Source organism: Lates calcarifer, linkage group LG15, assembly GCF_001640805.2.
Source record: "Lates calcarifer isolate ASB-BC8 linkage group LG15, TLL_Latcal_v3, whole genome shotgun sequence".
NCBI lineage: Eukaryota > Metazoa > Chordata > Actinopteri > Centropomidae > Lates > Lates calcarifer.
In genome coordinates, this window is record NC_066847.1 from 11,590,723 (window position 1) to 11,611,444 (window position 20,722).

Consider the following 20,722-nt stretch of genomic DNA (forward strand, 5'->3'; position numbering starts at 1 on the left):
TTAGGTATTAACAGCATTTTACAGACAGCTCAATCATGAGTCTTCACTTCCTTTGCAATCGGATGCATGCAGGTAGCTTCCTGTCACATTTCAGTCTACAACAAATACAGGACATGTAATTCTGAGTGAGTTGCCCCCTACATTTTCTACAGAAGCATAACATATAAACTCCTGAGGCTTTTTTTACATGAGCTATAGAGCAAAATATGACTCAAACAGCTGAACAATATTGGTTTATACCGATCATTTTTATTTGGTGTATTTACAAACAAGCACATGCAGGAGGTGGACAGTGACTGACACTAGAGGGGCACTCAACTAAATGCAATAGTGGGACACGGGGATGTCTACAGGCTACATGACACCAGTGAGAGAAAGAGAGGAGGATAAGGAGGAGGAGGATAAGGAGGAGGAGGAGGAGGAGGAGGAGAGGGAGGAGAGGGAGGTACAGAACTCATTGTTACACACATACACACACACATAAGTGAAAGTGCAGGATGTGCAGACACACAGATGTGCTCACACTCATCTCTGCTTTCACTGCCTCATGCACCGCCATGTGCACACTCACACACACTCTCTCTCTCACACACACACAAAGAACCCAGATAGATAGAGAGACACTAGATGGGTCAGATAGAGAGCTATTCCTTTCAGAAACCTCAAGATCAATAAATAGCACATCCAATAAATTAACATCTTTCAAACAAATTCATTTAGAGTATAATCTCACAATTGAAAAAAAAATATACACAAACAAACACAACTTAATGTGTCAACTGATATTTTATCTTTATCTAGACGTTATTTCCTGTAAACACCTAGTTATTATCCATTTGATGGCATTTTACTGTGATTATTAGTTACAAGTTATGAGCACTGGTTTAACTTGATGCTACTGGACTGTTGCCATAGTGACAGTAATCTCATGCTACATGGCATTGACACAATAACATGAGGAGACTTTGAAGGACTGATTTTTCCCTGATCGATAACACTGAAACTTTCCTGCAGAATTAATTGGAGGTCCTTTAGTGTCTTCTGTGGTTTTTTTGTTTTTGTTTTTTTAACCAGTCTCTTATTTTATCTTCTTAAGATATTACTTTAGGCTTTAGGTATCAACTTGCATGAGAAGGTTAAATTATAATCATGACTTTATAAAACAAAAAGGCTTTCAGTTGTACATTTAACCATATGCATAGTCATAAATACAGAATCTAGAGAATAACTAATAAATATATGACACAAAGCAACATATTTCATATGAGCAACATTAGAATCAACATATCACTTCCACCACTACCACTTCTACTACCACTATCATTAATATCAATGATTATGATCAGCAAACATGGCAGGACGGGGCAAGTTAAATACAAAAGCTGAGGTGTGAGGTGAAGACCAGCCACCAAACCTACAGACCTTACAGTAGCAGTTATGAATTACATACATTATGGATTTTCTCATCATTTTTAAGTTCAGATAGTGTTGAACAAGAGCTGAGCATAGTTTTGCGAGGTGTTTTACTTCGACCCACATTTGGCCTTGTGAGGTGTTTTTTTTTTTTTTTGGACAAGTGGAGAGATTAGCTACAGATTGCTGTTGTCTTGATATTATCCTCTATAACTGTGTGGGACAGATAGATATTTTCTGGCGTTAATTCAAAGCATTCATGGCACATTACAACGCATACAGTGTTTAAAGGCATGAGTAACACTAGGTCTAATTATTTGACTAATATGATGTCAAGACAATGGCAATACATAAAGCGCACAACAGGGAAGATACTGGATTTGATACTTAAAAACGAACACATACACCTTTCTTTTTGCATGTATGACAACCACTCAATGTGTGTGGGAAGTTGCAGATGTAAAGATAAAGAATTAATCTATTCATTATTAATCACCCACTTCCTCAGTGTGGCCACAGTATTAAGCTGCTGCTTGTGTTCCACTACCTGCTTTCTCTTGTTCATCTATCTTTCTATCTATCTTGGTAATAACAATCTCAATTTATATACCTATATATATATTTTTTATGTATATTTTTACAGTCAAATATAGTAGCAGAAACATGTCAAACACACATGAACCAGGCGATAAAGGTAAGAGGTCAACAGGGGTGAAAGGTCAAGAGAACACAGATCTACACAGCTACAGTTCACTACATTACTACGCAGTATGCAACAGGAGCTACGGCCCAATACTCTGACATGCTTTCTCCACTCGACCAGCCTGCAAACCACGGCTCTCTATGGCTGATGGATAGAGATATTTTTACGTGGCTGCTACCAGGCTGTCGACTGTCGCTTCCTCACAACAGGCGGCCGCTGATCTGAAAGCACTTGAATCTGCTAGTGGTTGACGGCACAGAATTTCCCCGTGATCATTTTCAGATCAGCGGCTAAAGGCGAGGAAGGCAGAAATTGAGGGGAAAAAAAAAGGGCATTTAAAGGGATACTTCACTTCAAAGTCAGAGGTCTTCCAGTGTGAAATGGTCTAAAGTTGACTTAAGTCATTATTTCACACCATCTGCTGCATTCCTGCTGCTAAAATCCATTAGTTGAATGCTACCAAACTGGATGGAGTGTGATGGGGGAAAAAAACTCCCATATGTTCATAGAGGGAGAAGGCTGCAGACTGATGAACATAAAGCAGAACAGATGGTGTGATGCACTCAACTCAAACTCTAACCGAGCAAGTGTGAAATATCCCTTTCAGAGTAGAGGAGCCTCGCCATAACCTCTCATTACTCGCCTAAAATATATATATTTTTATTTTTATTTTTTCATTGATTGAGTGCAGCAGTTATAATACTGAAGTCACATGATGAGGGATGTGTAGCCAATAGGTACCAGCCCCTCTTTGTCTCCCTGACGACAGCGAATCCAGTCTTGATCGACGCCCCCTAACACCACGAGTTCCTCCCCTTTGCAGAAGCTGAGCTCTGAACCTGTTCCAGTGTGGTTGCACAGCGTTCGTACTGACCTGAGAACAGACAGCAGAGAAACCTCTCAGCTAAAATGGTCTAACCATACACAGGAATGTCATCTCTAGCTGATATAGTCTAATCTTGGATGAGTCAATGCAGGATCAGTCAGAGTCAGACTGGTGAGTCACCGATTATAGTCTTTCAAAGACAAAAAAGGTAGAAGGATCACCTCTGGTGTCCCTTACACCCACTAGTGCTCTTGAAGTGACAAATAAGTTATTTTAAAAAGGACGAAACAGGTCATAAGTAGAAACCCAGAGGGATTCAGACTTAATGGATTGAAGGACAGGCACAGCCTGATCTATCACTTACCACGTTTCATTCTGTCTCAGCCAACAAAAATGCAAAAATCCATCCTTCATATTAACATCACCTCATGTCTGTTGTACCTGAGTGGTCTGGGTTTGTCCTTCATCTCCAGTGTGTTGATCTCTTTCTCTGACTCTGGCTCACTTTCTACCTGAGGCTCCGGGGCCCTCCTCATCATCGGGGTGGAGCTGCTGCTCACAATTCGGGTCAGTGCTGTGACACCAGGAGCCAACCACTGAGAGGGACGCCTGGGGAATATGAAAAAGATAGTGATCACAAACAGACCTAGATCATAGACAGTTTTCATTCATGCCTTCAAGAGGTCAACATACTGCACATTAATTGGCCAACCTGGTTGGTGGTGTGTGACTCGTTGGGCTGTTGGGGCTTTTAGAGGCTCCAAACAGCCGACCCAGACCCCAGGGAACCTGAGCACCACTGCTGACCGGAGCGTAGTCACTTCCTGCCTGGGTCTGGAGATCCGGCAAATCTGTTTTCATTTCCTCCTTCTTCCCTGCAGACAGGCTCAGATCAGCAAGGTTCTGGCTCAGTCGGCCTCCCCAGCGTATCATAGCCCCCCACCCCTGCTGGATCACCTATGATTTAATTAAAAAAAAGCAAAACACGTCAGTTATACAAGAAAACACAATCATACATGATGACAAACACTCAACTGTCACACAGAAGTGGCTACCTGTCCTGCCTGCTGGGCAAGACTGTCCTCCTCGATGTTAGGGGGAGGTAACTCTCCAATTTCCTTCTCCTGCACCCACAGCAGCTGAGGACTTGTCTGACCGAGAGTGACTGAAGCCTTTGCGGGTGCAGCATCGACATGTGTCGACACCCCCAATCCTCCGTTCTTTGGATTAGCTGATGGTGAAGGGTTTCCTTTAGCTGCCTGATGTTCTGGGCTCTCAAAATCTACCTCTGAGAGGCTTTCAATATATCTGCTGCCTGTGTTTTTGGATTGGGAACCACTTGATGACAGCTGGAACCCCGCATCTTGACAGGGCGGGCTGGGGATCTCTGGGCTGTGACCGTCTGGCTCTAAGTGGTGGTGCTGGAAGAGCAAGTCAAGGTTGAAGGTCAGCAGGCTGAGAGGCTGCAGCACAAGGAGCAGCTCCTCAAACAGAGGCTGGCAGGTGGTCAGGGACAGACGCATAAAGGAAGTGGGATGGTAGTATGTCTCCAACACATCTGAGAAAAGAGGAAATCTCTGTAAGTCATGTGCAGGCTCACAGTCAAGACGTGGAAGTGAAGGAAACTTACCATTGCAAGACTGAAGGTGAGACAGCCAGAAATCAAGAAACTTGGTACTAGAAGAAAAAATAAAGAGAAGAAGAAAACTGAAATTACAAAGAGTGCAGGGAAATCAAAACAGAGCATAAGTACTGATTTGTGCACTTTACATGCTACCACTAGGGATTAGGTAGGAATACTTACTTCAGTAGGCCAAGGAGGAATGCATTGAACCTGTGTTTGCTCTGTCTGAGCTGGGGCAGCCCCCCAACTCGAACTTGTAGGTTGTACAAGATTTGTGTTTTAGGACCTTGAGAAACGAGTTGGGAGGAAGAGGAGAAAACACACATAAAAGACAGGAAAAGAAAGCAACGCATCAACACAGGAACTTTAGAGAGGTTAGTGAAAAATTGCAGTGAGGCTTGGCACTCACAGGCCAATCGATATTTGCATCCTGCTGTTTACTGTATTCAGCATTTTAGACATTAAAATCAACACGTACTGACTGATGTGTGAGAAAATAGGAGACAGACAAAGTCCAGAGCTTATTATTATCTACCAGGAAATAAAACTCACAGAAATGATGGCATAATATCCAATTCTTAATAACCAAGTCTCAACAAGTTAATTTTTCTATGATCCCTGGTATGCTACCTGGCCTGGTTGACGCTTGGACCAGGCCCCAGGCAGAGTTTGGCCTCCTGCCTGCAATCAGGTCACTCTGGTGGGGTTTCAATCCATCGGTCAGCAAGCTGTGCAGGGCGGGGCAGAGGCACTGCAGCACCAGACGGCCCAGAGATGGATTTATGGTGCTGTCTCCCGATAAGGCCTGAGTGGAAAGAAGAGGAGAGGAGAGAAGAGGAGAGGAGAGGAGAGGAGAGGAGAGGAGAGGAGAGGAATGAGGAGCATGGTGTAGGGGTAAAATGGGATTGAGTGAGCAAAAAGATGTGCAGTGATACGGAGTGACAAGGGAAGAGATCAGGGAGGATGACTCAAGACAGGGAGGAGGAAGGAAAATGGGACACGTATATGGGGTGGGGCAATGAGGGTCGGAGTGATGTGATGAGAGGTGATTTGAGACAGGAATTTGAAGTTAGTTGACAGAGAAATTATTACAACTATGACACTGAGTTATCTAAAGATATTCTAGTACCTTGTTAACTGAGAGAGACTGAGGAGAGATGGAACAAAATATGTAGAGTCAGAACAAGAAGAAAGGGAGGGAAATAATTTTCAGAGGTAAACAATACAGTCATCACAATGTGAAATTTTGTTTCTAGATATGATGAGACTCATAATATGCAATTAAGAGTGACATCCATTAGGACAAAGAGCTTTGTCATGTGAAACAACCAAAAAACAACTAAATTCAATCACGCAAACTGAAAAAAAAAAAAAAAAAAACTACCCATAATGATGTAAATTCAGCAGAGACTGACCTTCTGAACTATAGTCCGAGAAGAACTGAACTGGGCCAAAATGGCTTCTACCGCTACACTGACCGCACCCACCAGAGCTGGAAGAGGAACAATGGTCCACAGTTAAAACATAGAATGCTATAGCTGGGTCAAAGACAGAGATGCACAGCTGGGCAGGGGACAACCCCACACCTTTCTTCTCCTGCAGGCACAGAGAGGACAGGCCAAGACCTCTCATCGGAAACTTCACATCTTCGCCCATCCAGGACGTTTCTCCCCTCTGAACAGAGCCAGCGAATGACACACTGCGAACAGCTGACAGCAACAGTGAAAGAGCAATTACTGACCGTACAACAAAAAAATATGCACATACAAATTCAACAGAAGCAAAATGAATCACCGCAGACAGAAATACGTTAACTGAAATATTAGTGTTATTAGTAAGAGCAATTAAGCAGTGGAGAAGCATTGGATAAGGGCAGATAGAAGCAGATGGTGCTACTGACAACAAACAGTGTGTGAGCACATTCTGTAAGTACTGGTTTGTTGTGGTGAGTGTTCAACATCTGGATCTGTGACGACCACTTCTTGTCTGCGTCAGGGATAAACAGGATCCCATGCATTAACCTTGACTAATACAAATACACTCATACAAACACGCACACATACTTGATATAAGCATAAGCATACAATAGGAGGAACTGCAGAGCTAGAAAGGAAAGATTTGTATGAGCTACCACAAGAATCAGGTAAGTAACACATGTGCAAAGGGCCGGTGTTGTATACAGACCCATGTTTATATAAATGGAGTTATATAAACCGGTTACATAAATGCAAACATTCATATAATGGACAGGATGCTGTGGGCCTTAACTGCTTTTATTTTGCCTAAATGCACACACACAATGATACAAAGGTACAGCTTAAATAAAAATTCTTTACATAACAACACCAACAACCAGCTACTTGGGTTGTGCTTGGCATGAAATGCATTTCAACACGCCGTGCAAAAACAAAAAGAACAAAAACAACGTGGAGACAGACAAGACGAGACCGACACAGACAGACAGACAGACAGACAGACAGATAGAGGAGGACAGAGAGAAAGAGAGTGATGAGAGTGACTCTAGACACCCTCTGACAGGAACAGCTGTTACCCCTCTGAAGGCCCTTTGCAGATTTGAAAGGACAGTGTAGATAAGAAGTATCAGATGACCTGCAGGGAGCTGGCTTCTGATACATAAAACAGCTAAAGTTACCCAGTTCTTTCAAATCTGAAAACCCCCCTGGGTTGAAAAAAGCGACCAAAGTGTGAGGGCCACCATATCCAGAGCAGAGAACAAAGACAAAAACAGACAGTAAGAGAGACGGACAGACAGACATGCATACGAGCAGGATGTCAGACAAAGAAAGAGAGAGTGTGTGTGTGTGTGATGTAGGGAGAGAGAAGAGAGAGAGAAATCTTACTCGCCACGCGTGACAGCGGAGGAGCCTGGTAGAGTTTTGGGGGTAGGGGGGGCGCCCTGGGCGGAACAGGAGGGTAGAGGTTCGGATAGTAGAGGGGAGCAGCGAGGGCAGGCAAGGTGTGTGAGCGGGGGAAAAGCGGGGAGCTGAGGCTGGAGCCTGCTGTGCCTGGAGGGGGTGCTCCGGGGCGCTGGGGAGGGGAGAGGGCTCCAATAGGGGAGAGGCGAGGAGGGGCGCCCCTGTGAAGAGGGCAGTTCTTAGGGTGGTACAGGTAATAGGTGGGGAGGGGAGGAAGTTCTTTGTTTGTCCTGGCCTTGTTGCTGTTGTGGTCTGCGTGCGAGTGTGTGTGCTTTTCTGAATACAGAGAATTTTTAGCACTGATACTGTTTGAATATGTCATCATGACGTCTATGTTCTTATATGGAGTGCTGCAACCTGGTGCCTCAGTGGTGCCGCTAACAGGTGTATCTGGCTTAGTGTGTGTGTCATTCTTCTTCTCTGAGTCAGTGCAGTAGAGCGAGTCAAAATTACAAATAGAGTCAGATGCAAACTCCCTCTCATTGGTTTTGGAATCGCTGATAGATTGGTATTCTGAGTGTGTGTTTTGCTTAAAGATATTCCCATAATCATGAGGAGAGTCTACAACACAATCAGCCAGGGAATCATAGTTAAACCCAGAGCTTATATCAGTGCTGGAATCATCTCTGTGGATACAAGCTGAGCTAGCAGCAGGGGTCCACTGTGCGTTGCAGTGTTTGCCTGTGGACTCCCTCCCTACATGGCTGTGGGGCCTGGGATCTGCAAGGGGCTGGGAGTTAAAGTAGCCTGGGCGATAGGAAGGGAGGGCAGAGTGGAGGAAGTAGGGTTGGGAAGACTGGGCGAGGGAGAGTGGGGGTGAGGAAACTGCTTATAGGGTAAGGGTAAAAAAAGGGGCCAAAAATCGTAAGGTGCAGCAGTCCAGATGGAGAGGGCAGGCGCATAAGCAGAGTAATATGAGGGAGTGAAGCAGAGCCATGGACAAACGATGGAAACAACAGAATGGGATGGAGAGGTGAGAGAAAAAAGGAAGAGTAAAGTAAAGAAAAAATGTGGCAAAGAAATGGGAAGGAGAGAGAGATGCAGAAAATGTTAGTGTCAGTTGAGAGAAAAATGCACATTCATGAATGTATTCCAGCAGAAATCGTCATTATGTAACATCATGCAGTAATGCAGTATCTTAACAAGTCAAATAGTTGACTGACATTTACAAACTGACAGTGCATGAGTCAATGGAGTTGATTTATGAAGGGCAATAACGACAGCCTTTCACTTAGAGGGGGTTGACACAACAGGAAATGATACCATAGCAGTAACAGAATAACTGCTGAACAGTCTCACAGCTGCACAGAAATACTTGATCAGCCTCTCATTTACCAGAATTAAAGCGCCGCCATCAATCGCAAAGAAGTATCATATTTGATAACAGGTTAAAGTTTTCTTTGAGGCGTCTGGTTTCACTTTCTATTTCACACTTGCATTTAAAGTTACAGATATTAGGATATCACAGTGGTGCCAATCTCTATGCTAAATGTTTCATACTTTGCTGCAGTGCTTGCCATCATCACCTCTGGATCACCTTCTCTCTCTCTCTTCCTATTCTCTGCCTTTGTTTTCTACGTCTCTCTGCCTCCTTCCCCCACCACCCCTCCCTCCCCTCTCCACCAGTACAGCATACAGTGTAATGCTGAGTCAGTCAACAGATAGCAGAGTTCTGTCCGTTCCTGCTCAATCACTGTGACTGTCTCTATGGGGCTCTCAGAGTGTAATTTACATTACACTCAATTACCTGTGACAGACTGCTAAGCTATGGGCTACAAAATGAGCTAGAAAGCAACCATACCTTGGTTGGACTTGGGCTGTCTTTGAACTGTAACCAACACATGATACTTCCTATTTTTCCCCACACTGGCTCTCAGCCATTGGTCCATGTACTTAGATCCACCCCTTGGGCTCTTAAAGGTGTACACACCTACTGATGCCACTGCAACTTATTGCAGTGATTTTGGGGAAATTTCTAATGATACATTACTAATTTATTTGTTTTTGATCATCATTAGAGAGCACAGTTAAATTTGTGTGATATTGCCAAAATAATGATACTGTAACACAAGTTGTAACAGTAATAAAATTAGGAGCCGATTGGCGCCAGAAAAGGTTGAGCAATTTTTAAAATTAACCTACACCCTCCTGCATCTGGGCATTGCAGATCTAATCTTTAGTTTCTATGTAGCCCACTGCAGCACCACATGAGATGGGTAACTTGATCTGAGCTATCTGTGCCACTCCAGGGAGCACGGGTGGGGGTCAGGAGACAGGATAGACAGCAAAGAGAAAAGCCTATAAACACCCCAAGCTGATGGGATTTAAAACTACTGAAAAGGGAAGGAGAAAGTGAGTATGACTTTTTTACAGACAGAAAGATAAAGCAAAAGAGATGAGTGGTGAGTTGGAGGGAGAAAGGAGGAAGACAAAGGTAGCGAACTCAATGGGCCCTCCATTATCCCCCTCCTCTCGGTCTGAAGAGTGGATGAATAATTGAATAAGGCAGTGATGACATCACACTCTGATAACCAGTACAGGAAATACTGGCTGGAAAGTTTCCAACCTCCTCTTTCTCCTCATATTACCTCCACTCCACTCCCTGTCTTTATCCCTCCATCTCTCCCTCCTGCTCATGCTCCCTCTCCAGCCTCTACTGTCTTGTATACTTCCACCCCGTCTGAAATCACCCTCTGTTTGTCCCTCGTCATCATTTATCCATCACATCACGCATCATCCCTCTCTGTGACTCATGCTCGTCCTCCATCTCTTTGCTCTCGTTCCATACATCGTTTCAAAAAATGAGTCTTCATCCGTGAACAGTGAAAGTGAACAAGCTGAGTGTTAGTCTTTCTCCATCTGTTTCTCTCCATCATCTGCTCATCTCAGATTTGTTATGTCGTCCAGTTTCCACTGAGTTACTCTGATGTGTTTAATTTCTTCCACACACACACACAAAAACACACACATATATGCAGACTCCTAGACCTTTGTCATCAAATTAAACTGCCCTCTTTATCATTACTATCATTATGATGAAATTTATACTCACCTGTAGTTCTTGATTGAAAATTCCTTCCTCCGTCGGCTCGTCCTCTCACCTCCACCTCCTCCTCTTTTTCTTCCTTCTTCTCCTCTTTTTCTTCCTTCTTAACTTCCTGGTCCTCCCACTCTTTGCCCATGGTCCACAGGCTGCTGTCACTGACTGAGCAGCCAATCTTCTGTGATGGGCACAGCTCTGGTTGTCCGCCCTCCTCGTCGGCTCTCTGGAGCATTTCCTTCAGAGCAGCCATTGAGGTGAGAGCCGGCGGCGGCTGCATGAACAGGGCCTGAGCCTGAGAGGTGTATTCCCATTGGCTGCCATCACTGCCTGCTTTTTCTCTTCTCCACCTCAGGTTGTACAATATATCTGGATCCGGAGTGACAACCGTCGGGTCGGGCTCTGGTTCGGTGATCACCTTCGTTGGTGGGGAGGCGCTCTTGTTGCGGAAACGCAGCTCTTTGAAGGTTGTGACCTTTGGAGCTGACCCCGGCGATGACCCTGACGAGCTGGGCTTCTTTTGGGTTTCAGTGTGAGATTTTCTCATTTCCAGGGGCGGAGGCTGCGGTGGGGCGTCACAATCGGGTGTGAATGCTATGAGCCAATCAAATCGCTCAGGTTGTGCAGAGTTGGCAGGGAGAGTGCTGACTTTGAGGGGTGGCAAAGATGGCGGGATTGGGGGTAAGGGGCGAGGAGGAGGTGGAGGTGGAGGTGAATCTGGTAACTCAGTAGGATAATGGAAAGTGTCAAAGCTCATGTTCTTTGCTTTATTTTCATGTGTATTGCTAAGACCGGTGTTGTAGTAATGATCAGAGGTCAGACCACTGTTCCTCTTCCTTCTTCTTGCCATCTCAGTGAATGAGGTGGTTCTTTGTGTGTCTTTGCTCTCCTCTTTCTTTTTGCCTTCTTCAGTGATATCTACTCTTCGATCTGCATCCAGTTTGCCTCTGCTGCTCCATCCATCTCTGTCCATGAATTCCGTATCACATTCCTTCTCCTCCTCCCTGTCCTTGAGTCTGAACTCATGCAACTCCAAAGATCTAGATGGAAGAAGATTATCTCCATCTCCCTCATCCTCTAACCCTCCGACGCAGACACCAAGCTCTGGGCTCAGTTTGAGGAGCTCAGCTTGGGTCAATCCTGCAAGCATCAGTAACTTCCGAATCTCGACATCCAGTGCGTGGAAGGATGGCGGAGGAGGCAGGGCTGGTGGAGGTGGGATGGCAGGGGGAGATGAGGAGGAGACTGAGACAACAGGTGGGGGAGGAAGAGGTGGAGGCCGCGTGGTAGGAGGTGGGAGTGACAGGGGGGTCTTTTCCTGTTCGGCTTGAAGAGCAGCGAGCCGCTGTGCCTCCTTCCTGGCAAGGTGGCGCCTCCGAGGGGGAGGGATGGGAGGAGTCGGGGTGGGGATAGATGGAGGTGGAGAAGGAGTGGTGTAGAGGGTGAGATAAGGAACTGGTTTAGAGGCAGGCAGAGGAGGGACTGATGGTGGAGATGGAGGTAGGGGTTTCTCACACCTAAAAGTGGTGAATGTGGGGGATGACGAGTTTGGGGAGAAAGTGGATAATGTAGGAGAGGTGGAGACAGCCATGGAGGTGGTCTCCCTGCTGATATTGATGTAGGTGTGGAGGTAAGGGCTCACACTGGCGTGACGCGCCGGAGGTTTGGGGGGTCTGGGTGGTGGCTCGACAGGGGAAGGGGTGAGGGAATCTGGAACGAGAGGATCGTCGCAGTCTGATGGAGCAGTGAGGTCGACCCCAGCGTCCGAAAACTCCTGAGACTCTCCCATTGTTCCCTTGCGGTTTTTATACAACTTCCAGGGAATGTCAATGTTGCCCATTTCATCCATGACATCTGACAGGTCCTGCTCCTCTAGATCTCCGAGGTCAAACCCTTTCTCATGGAGTCTGGCAATGTAGGCCAGTTTTACCTCCCTGTTCACTTTCTCCAAGCGATCCAGGTGATCTAACCGATCCCTTAGAACATCCCAGTGCTGTTCCCCTTCCAGATCCCAACGAGCCACTTGGATCACCTGACTGAAGCGCTCCATTTTCCCAAACTCGCCCACTGATTCTAGAAAATCAAGCAAACCTAGTTTGGTGACCTCAGAATCACCCTTGACTCCTAAATAATCAGGAGAAGGAGAGTCCAGGGCAGAGGGGTAGCCTTCATCTGGGGAGCAAGGGGGAATCGGGGAATGTGATGTTAAGGAGAAGGGATTGCAGCTAAGAGGAAGGGATGGGGGTGAACGTGTGGGAGGCTGGCATTCGGGGGCTTGTGGAAGAGAGTGGTCTTTGGGGGACAGAGCAACGGAGAGATTCTCTTGGTCGTGAGAGGAGCAGATGGAGGCGGATTGATCTGCACAGTCAGACTCCAGATCAGAGCAGGAGCTGATGGAAGTGGAGGAGGAGGAGGTAGAAGAGGAGAGGGAGAACTCCAGGAGGGACGGGGGACAGTCACAGCACGAGGGGACCAGGGTGTCATCATCATCGTCATCGTCGTCATTGTCAGCTTCCACCTCATCATCATCAATATCAATATCTCCACTGCTCTCTTCTTCGTCATCTTCTTCCTCTACCTTTTCGTGTTTCTTGTTGTCCAGATCAGAGCTTTCATCAGCATTCTTGTCTCCATTTACCAGATTGGCAGCGGGGCAGGCAGAGGGCTCCAGCTGGGCCTGTGCTTGTGATGGAGGTTGAGGTTGGTCCTTGGCCCCTGTCCCATCTTGTCTCTGAGGCAACGGGGCCGGAGGAGGAGGAAGCTGTAGCTGCTGTCTGAGAGAGATGGTGTTGTTGTTGTTGTGGTTATGGTTGAACATACTGTTGTTGTCCTGTGGGGAGCGGCCGTCACAGCACAGACATGGAAGGCTCGGCTCGTTGCAATTTGGGTCAAGAGGGAGAACAGATGGAAGCGGAGGAGGAGGAGCGGCTGCAGGTGCAATTTTGGCTGCCGCCGATGTACGAGCATTCTTGGGTTTGGGTTTAGCTGATTTGGAGATAGTGGAACCCTGTTTTTGAGAGGCAAACCTGGACTGGCTTACTGGAGGTCGAGGCTGCACACCCACCCTGGTCCTGGTGGGTGCAGTGGGGCCTTTGGTAGCCCGACGTGGGGAGGACGTGGTGATTGTGTTCATGTTTTTATCCTCCCTCTGAAAACCAGGGCCATGAGACTTTGGTCCAGCTAAGGTATTGGTCCGCCGGCTGACGTCAAAACGCCGTGGCTTTGGAGGCTGAGAGGAGCAGCTAGAGGACTGCATTGTGGGAATGGGACTTTTTAGGATTCTGTGGTATTTCTGTTGCTATAGAAACAAGTGTTGTAAAGGCTGGAGAGATCCAAACAATGACGCGCCGTGACGGTCACATCTTGGCTTCACTCCCAAGATCCTGTAACATCAAAGGAGACATGCAGTGAACAAACGACTACGGGCGAACTCTGCTCATCAAAGACCATTCTTTTTGCTCTACCCATGTTTTCATATTAGGATAAGTCTTTGAAGTTAAACCCATCATCTGGACTATTCATTAAAACTCAACTGCTTTTGGGCTTTCTGTTTTATAATTATCATGGCCTAAGTCCTGGGAGGACACAGCAGTGATATGAACACACACAAAGTCTCACATGTTCCTGCTAAAAAAAATTACCAAGCATCAGCACTCAAGGAAAATAATCAGGACTGAAATTATTAGTCAATTCATAAATTAACAGAGGACTAACCAGATGAATTAATTCCTCACAAAGTCACAAAACCACTGAATATTTGCTTGTTCCAGCTTCTCAAATGTGAATTGTTTTCACAGCCTTTTGTGATAGCAAATTGATTATGTTTGGGTTTTGGACGGTTCATTAGACAAAATGACATATCTGACATTGTATAGATAAAAATTAAAGAAAGCAAACTGCAGATCAATTGATAATGAAAATAAGACTGAGCTGCAGCCCTCAAATTATGTTCTTTTGCTGGGCAGTACAGTTTAGCTTAATTACTGTAATGCAGTAGGAAGAGGCTTCTCTTTGAAATATTTGACATTTTGAATGGTCTTTTTTATGGGCAACATAGAGATGCTACAATAATTTTCATTAGTTCAGGAAATAAATACTTGAATATGTACATAACAGTGCTGCATCATTTGTGCGCAGGTACGTGTCCACCTTGTTTCTGTTGTACTCACTGGTTTTCAGGTGTTATCTATCTGTTCGAAATTAAACACCCATCAACCCACCCACCCACACATATCACATGAAATGGTTCCATCATGATAATAATTGTCACCTAATTTGTAGCCTAATAACTGTCACACATCATCTTCATCTGTTCTGTTCAGCTTCACTGAGCTCTGATATTCATGAGTTTACAGTAGTCAAGCTGTCTCCATCTGTGCCAGTCCATCCTGCAAGCGGACAAGAGGCAGTAAAGATCTACATCAGAAGAAGTGACGTTTAAAAAAAGAAGCCCACCTTACCTAGAGCAATGACTGAACATAACGCACATTTAACTGGAGCATGAAATAATCAGGCAGCAGCACTGAACAACACTGAGTCTGCCTTTTTAAAGCCCATCTACCGAAAGCTATTGCTCATATATTCCTCCACAGTGCCCTTCACATCACTGAGGAATATAAATCACTCAAATGCTTGCTTACACTGGGGCCTTGCTCTGAACGCCCATTAAAGACAACAAAGCCTTGAAATAAAACAAAAAACAGCACATCATCGTATGTAATTTAACCCGTCAAGAGCACAGTATTTACCCCTGTATATATTGATCCTACAGAGCCTGATGGAGACAGGGAGGGTGGGAGGAGGAGGAGGAGGGGGAGGAGGAGAGGGATATCTCCCACCGCATCGTCCTGATATACAGGCCCATCCACCCTTATTATAACTCAGATGTTACACATAATATTCAGACTGCCAATAAAATGGAAGATAGCTATAACATTTACGCAAAAAGCGTTAAAGAAACATCACTGTTAGGAGCGGAATTGTCTCTAGATCTACGCAGCCCCTGTGTGGGAATTACGTTTTGCTTACCCGGACCGGATCGTGCAGGTTCATTTGAAAACATAAACAAAATGCATAGCAAGATAATAAAATGGCACTCGACTCACGATCAGATTCGGGTAAAGATGGATGAAGGTCTCCATCTCGTCGGGCTCTCTCACATCCCAGTCCGTGTGAATGTGAGTCTCTCTCCGACGTTTTCAGCCTCAGCATCCGTCTTCTCGCGAGCATCCCAACAAACCATCGTTCACCACCCGCCTCCCCCTCCCAACCCCGGCCAAACCACACCCCTTCCTTGCCTTATCATCACATTCAATTTATCTTGAGTCATTTTCAGCTTAACCTAATTTAGAGAGTTAATATTTGAGCCCAAGTGTTAAGAAGAAAGGTCTCATTTCCTGTAATTTCTCTTAAATCGTGCAATCTGCGATTCATTTATCAGTCTTGTCTTCAAGGAAATTAACTAATATGCAAACCTCACCTCTATGGGTCTGCTGTTAACACACTTAACATTTTCATCAATTATTAATCAGTAGCTGTAACTTTCTTGATAAATCGATGAATTGTTCAGTTTATTAGCCTTTAAAAAAGGCAATATGCCCATTATAATTTCCCAGAGCCCAATATAATATCTTTACATTGCTTTTGAAAATCTGACTACAAGTCCAAAACACAAAAGTAAACAATTTTTGTCATTTATGACAAACTAAAAGCATCAAATCATCACATTTGAGAGAATGGAACTTCTAGCATTTTAAAGAAATGACTAATCAATTATCAAATTATAATTATACATTTCAAAATTATTTAAAATCTTATATATATTATATATATATATATATATTTTTTTCTCTTTTCTGATTTGTCTATTTGTGTAAACATTGCAGCTCCACAGCCTGCACACACAGACACAAAGAGAAGAAATAAGAAAAATAGAGGACATATATTATTTATTAAAAGCAATAACTTCCCAGAGCAATATAAAAATATATGGAATTGAGACACCTTATCAGGCTTGACCCTCTGTCCTCAGTCACGGTATGTCTCCTGTCATATATGTACTGTCCCTTTTAGTTTATAATCAATTGATAAATCTATTCCTGCAAAACCAATTACTCATACTAGATTATTTGTATCTTCATCCTGCCATGCACTCCTCCAGGCAGATAAATATGAAAGTTAGATAAATCCATGTGTGATTCCATCCAAAGTCATCCTAGTATGTGACTGGTTACAGTGTACATTATGCGCTGGGGTTCAATAAATAAAACTAAAGAGACTTGATTTTTGATCACATCCACATCCAAATATCTACAAAAACCACTGAAAACTTAAGAAACTGCCTGCAGGATTTCTAAACACCACAGTCCTGTTTGGGTCATGCTGTTGGAGTCAGGGCACTGTCCCTGGCAAAACCCTCTTTCAAGAGAGAGGAGTTTGTTTGTGCGTCATGAGAATCAAAAGGGAATCAGGCTGATGTACCTGATACCAGATATATAACTTCCAAACATCGTCAATCCCTCTCACTTGTTCCTCTTGTAGATTTTATTGGCAAAGTTGAGGAAGACCGAGTGAGGAAGGTTTTGAGCGTGACGAGCGATGAGCTTCTGTAGCCGCTGGTAGCTCTCATCTTCATATTTGTGGTACAGTGTTGGCATTTGCAGGGTGTTGTACAGCGCCTTGACCTTTTCTACGCTGGCTTCATCGTGGCGCCCGTAACATGCCTGAGGAGGAGATGAAAATAAAATCAACTTTTGATAACATACTTGCGAGTGACTCTAGTACAGTAAAGGTGCGATCAGAGTGTAGCCACCACAAACACAGAAGATTCAAATAAATGATAACAATAACAAAGTTTCTATTGTTGCAGAGATTTGAATGCAGTGTTGTTTTTATTGTTTGAACATTTGGAAAACTGATTGAATTGTTAAACCTGCACTATAAATATAGTGTATGTTCTACATAGCCACATAATATCAGAGCATATTTGAAGTGTCCCACCTCCAGCTCTGCTCTTTGATCAGGAGTCATGATTTCCAGGGCTGTCACAACCAGCCAGCTGCATTTGTTATCCTGGATGTCTGTACCAATCTTCCCTGTCACAGCAGGGTCACCATAACAGTCTAGGTAGTCGTCCTGCAGAAGACATACAGTACATTTGGTGGTTATTAACTCTGAATAGTCCTCAGCATATCATCCAATATGTGGCACAAAAAAGGGATGTCGTGTAAAAGTAATTGCCTGTATTTGGAAAAACTCTCCCATCTCAAGTAAGATGTGTTTGGCATTGTTGTGCTCCTCTTCACTTTTGATTCCAGCCTGCAAAGGTACAGGAAAACAGTTATAAGAAAGATTATGACATTACCATCATGTTTAGAGTTTGTGCATGTGTTTACAATATAAACACACTCACCATGTACATTGCAGCTGCCACTGGGAGGTAAAAAGAGTAGAAGGCAGTCTTGTATTTTACAATAGCTTTATACCTGCAAGACAAAGAGAGAAATCTTTAGTTTTATTTACTTTGGTAAAGAGCTTCTGTGCATTTTTTTTCTCAGATTTCACTCCATTACCTCTCCATGGTGAATCTGTTGAGGTCAATCTGACCAGGAGGGGCTGTCATGAGGTCCAGAGCTTGACCAAGCTCTGTCTGGAAAGATGTCTGAAACACACACAGATACAATAAGAATCCTGTCTTAGTGTGTGTGTGTGCGTGTCTGTAATCAGTCATGATGTATAGTACCTCAGTAAAAAGCTCCAGTAGATGGACGTAGTACGGCTGATCCCTGCAATGTCTGCGAAGTAGTCTGTAGATTGACGCTTCCAAGAGAAATGAATCATTGATAGCGTCCAGACCTATCCCATCCTTAGAAACAAACAGGCAAGATTTTCACGAGATGGTAAAAAAAGTAAATGATTATCACACTACAAAAAAGCCACTTTAGTATTTGCTTTTCTGGAATACACCAAGTCTCACCTTCTTGTACCAGCAGGGCTGTCCTCTCCGAGTCACAGATGCATCCATGATATCATCTGCCACGAGGAAAAAAGCCTGAAGCTGCAAGCAAGAGAGACACAGTTGTAACACTTAATTGCTTAGAGGACGTAACACCCTTTCAAAGTGTCATTACAACAGCCAGTCTGCCTCTGGATGAGAAATTAAGTTTTAGCAACAATTAAGGCTGCACATAAGAAAAAAAGCCAACAAAACTGTGAAGAAAGACATCAGTGTATGAGGCTCAAAAATCCTAAACACATCAACAACAAATACATCACGATTTGCATCATGGTTTTAGGATTGTAAACTTGACAAGATGGAAGTCTAACCCTGAGTTATTACTCAAAAGAGTTCATAGATTGCAAAGTACTACAAGCAAAATCCTAAAGCATAAGGCTGATGTTATCCTATATTTTTATTACTGTCAACAAATACCAACAAAGACCAAAACCAAGTCATTTTCAAGCCAACTTTTTCTTACATTAAGTGTAAATCTTACAGGTTTGAAAAGGGCCCAGTAACCTTAAACAGCTAAGCTGTTAAGTTTAGCAGTTTAGCAAATGTCACTCAAACAGGAAAAGAACTGTGAATATAAATGGAATGACTCATAAGGATTGGGTGGACTTGTGTGCATTAATTGCATCAGGATGACAAGTGTAAGGTGAAGATGCATGTGAAGGAACATGTCACTCCAACAGTATGGTGTGTTTTTTAATAGAATTTGGACAACATAGCACATCTATCTCTTTTCCCTCACTTTAACATGCCATTACATATCCTTACCAACTCAATGCACCAGCCAACCAACAGAGCCCGCTGCACAGTGTCCTGGGTGAGCTGAGAGGGTGGGAGAAGCTCCCTCAGTGAGCCAATCACAGATAGGCCTCGGTTTCTCTTGCCGCCTGGGGCATTGTACACCAAAACCTACCAAAGAGAGGTGCAGAGAAAAATAACATGAGACAGTAGTTCAGCTTGACAGACAACACACAAGACAAGACACAAGACATCAGGCAAACATACCTCTCTCAACCTGTTCAAAGCATCAGCCAGCACAGGATCGTTGAGGTCCCTCTTTGTCAGCTCCGTCACCAGCTCATCAAACTGGTCTTCAAACAGCTGAGGGTCTGACAGCAACGCCTTCTTGGTGTGCGTCCCATTGCATGTACTGTCTCCCTGGAAAGACGAGGTGCACAACAGAAGAGATGTGTGTTTTAACTTCAGAGGGGACACGGCCAGCCACATTTTAGGGGCATTAACGACCACGCTGAGCAGACGTCTCATTCCCAACCAGCCGTCCGTCCAAGTGTCCTGACCTACGGTAAGCAAGCTGTGCTCTAAGTTGTCGGACTGTACAAACTCTGAGTCACATAACGTTAGAAACTCATTGTCCCGGGTGAGGAAATCTGCCGAGCTAACCTTGATAGCTCCATGGTCTCTTATCCCACTACGGCAAGTAAACAAGAGCAAGGATTAGGCAAAGAGAACTACTATTCTTAGCTAGTAGTAGTTCCGTTGTGATGAAAAGAAGCGTTAGCTGACGTTAGCCTACAATGATCCTCGGCATCTAGTCCGTTAACTAAGCTAGCTATAGCATACCGAATCAGCGTATTTTTAGTTCGTACACATGCCTTTACGTACCATAATTATGCAATCCTGTTATCCCAAACTGTTCAGTATAATATAGCTAATTCGCAAATCTTCTGTTTCTTCGTCTTGCTGCCAAACTGAAGTCTGTGAACGTCTCCCAAAACCAGGATGTGTAGATTGTAGTTTGCTGTCTCGCTGCCGCTCGCTTTATTACAAAGCCGCAGGACTAAGTTTCCCCAAATCCCTTGCGAAGTGGTGCATATGGGCGCGGATTTCGAAGGCTCCATTTGACATCGAGCATTTTCATTGGCTGGTAGCATCGAACCAGGATGGGCTTTCATATGACCTGGCCAATAGGATTTGAGAAGAGGCGGGGATTAAGTGGAGTGGTGAGCCTCATCTATTGTAATAAGAGTTTTACTGATTTGAGTAGAAAAAAAGGAAAAAAGGACAAAAAAGAGACGAAAAACTAAACTATATTATCCGTACAGTATCATGTGGGATTTTGCCCTTAATTATATGTACAAAACATCAACATAGGTGTTTTTACATTGTCTATTATTTATTTCATATGCTGAAATACATAACTTGCATTGA

General features: G+C 44.2%; 2 protein-coding genes across 7 annotated transcripts; both read right to left on the bottom strand.

The window, feature by feature from the left end:
* Positions 1 to 229: 229 nt before the first annotated feature.
* On the bottom strand, positions 230 to 16,359 carry rusc1 (RUN and SH3 domain containing 1). 6 transcript variants are annotated; one of them, XM_018680460.2, is made up of 13 exons: positions 15,648 to 16,359; positions 10,555 to 13,925; positions 7,428 to 8,327; positions 6,153 to 6,275; positions 5,982 to 6,058; positions 5,696 to 5,713; positions 5,197 to 5,371; positions 4,747 to 4,852; positions 4,573 to 4,619; positions 3,998 to 4,500; positions 3,655 to 3,899; positions 3,384 to 3,551; positions 230 to 2,990 (listed from the first exon to the last, which is right to left on the bottom strand). In XM_018680460.2, exons 2-13 carry the CDS (start codon positions 13,796 to 13,798, stop codon positions 2,825 to 2,827), a joined length of 5,772 nt encoding a protein of 1,923 aa, XP_018535976.1. In that variant the 5' UTR covers positions 13,799 to 13,925; positions 15,648 to 16,359; the 3' UTR covers positions 230 to 2,824. The 6 variants fall into 6 exon arrangements, with proteins under 6 accessions (XP_018535976.1, XP_018535975.1, XP_018535979.1 ...); XM_018680459.2 differs by having other exon boundaries at positions 7,428 to 8,330; XM_018680463.2 differs by lacking the exon at positions 7,428 to 8,327.
* A 114-nt stretch (positions 16,360 to 16,473) lies between these two features.
* fdps (farnesyl diphosphate synthase (farnesyl pyrophosphate synthetase, dimethylallyltranstransferase, geranyltranstransferase)) lies at positions 16,474 to 20,351 on the bottom strand. The gene is made up of 10 exons (XM_018680467.2): positions 20,177 to 20,351; positions 19,559 to 19,711; positions 19,322 to 19,462; positions 18,518 to 18,598; positions 18,284 to 18,406; positions 18,114 to 18,202; positions 17,954 to 18,026; positions 17,782 to 17,859; positions 17,542 to 17,676; positions 16,474 to 17,264 (listed from the first exon to the last, which is right to left on the bottom strand). The coding sequence occupies exons 1-10, from the start codon at positions 20,177 to 20,179 to the stop codon at positions 17,064 to 17,066; spliced, it is 1,077 nt and encodes a 358-aa protein (XP_018535983.1). The 5' UTR covers positions 20,180 to 20,351; the 3' UTR covers positions 16,474 to 17,063.
* Between the last annotated feature and the right edge of the window lie 371 nt (positions 20,352 to 20,722).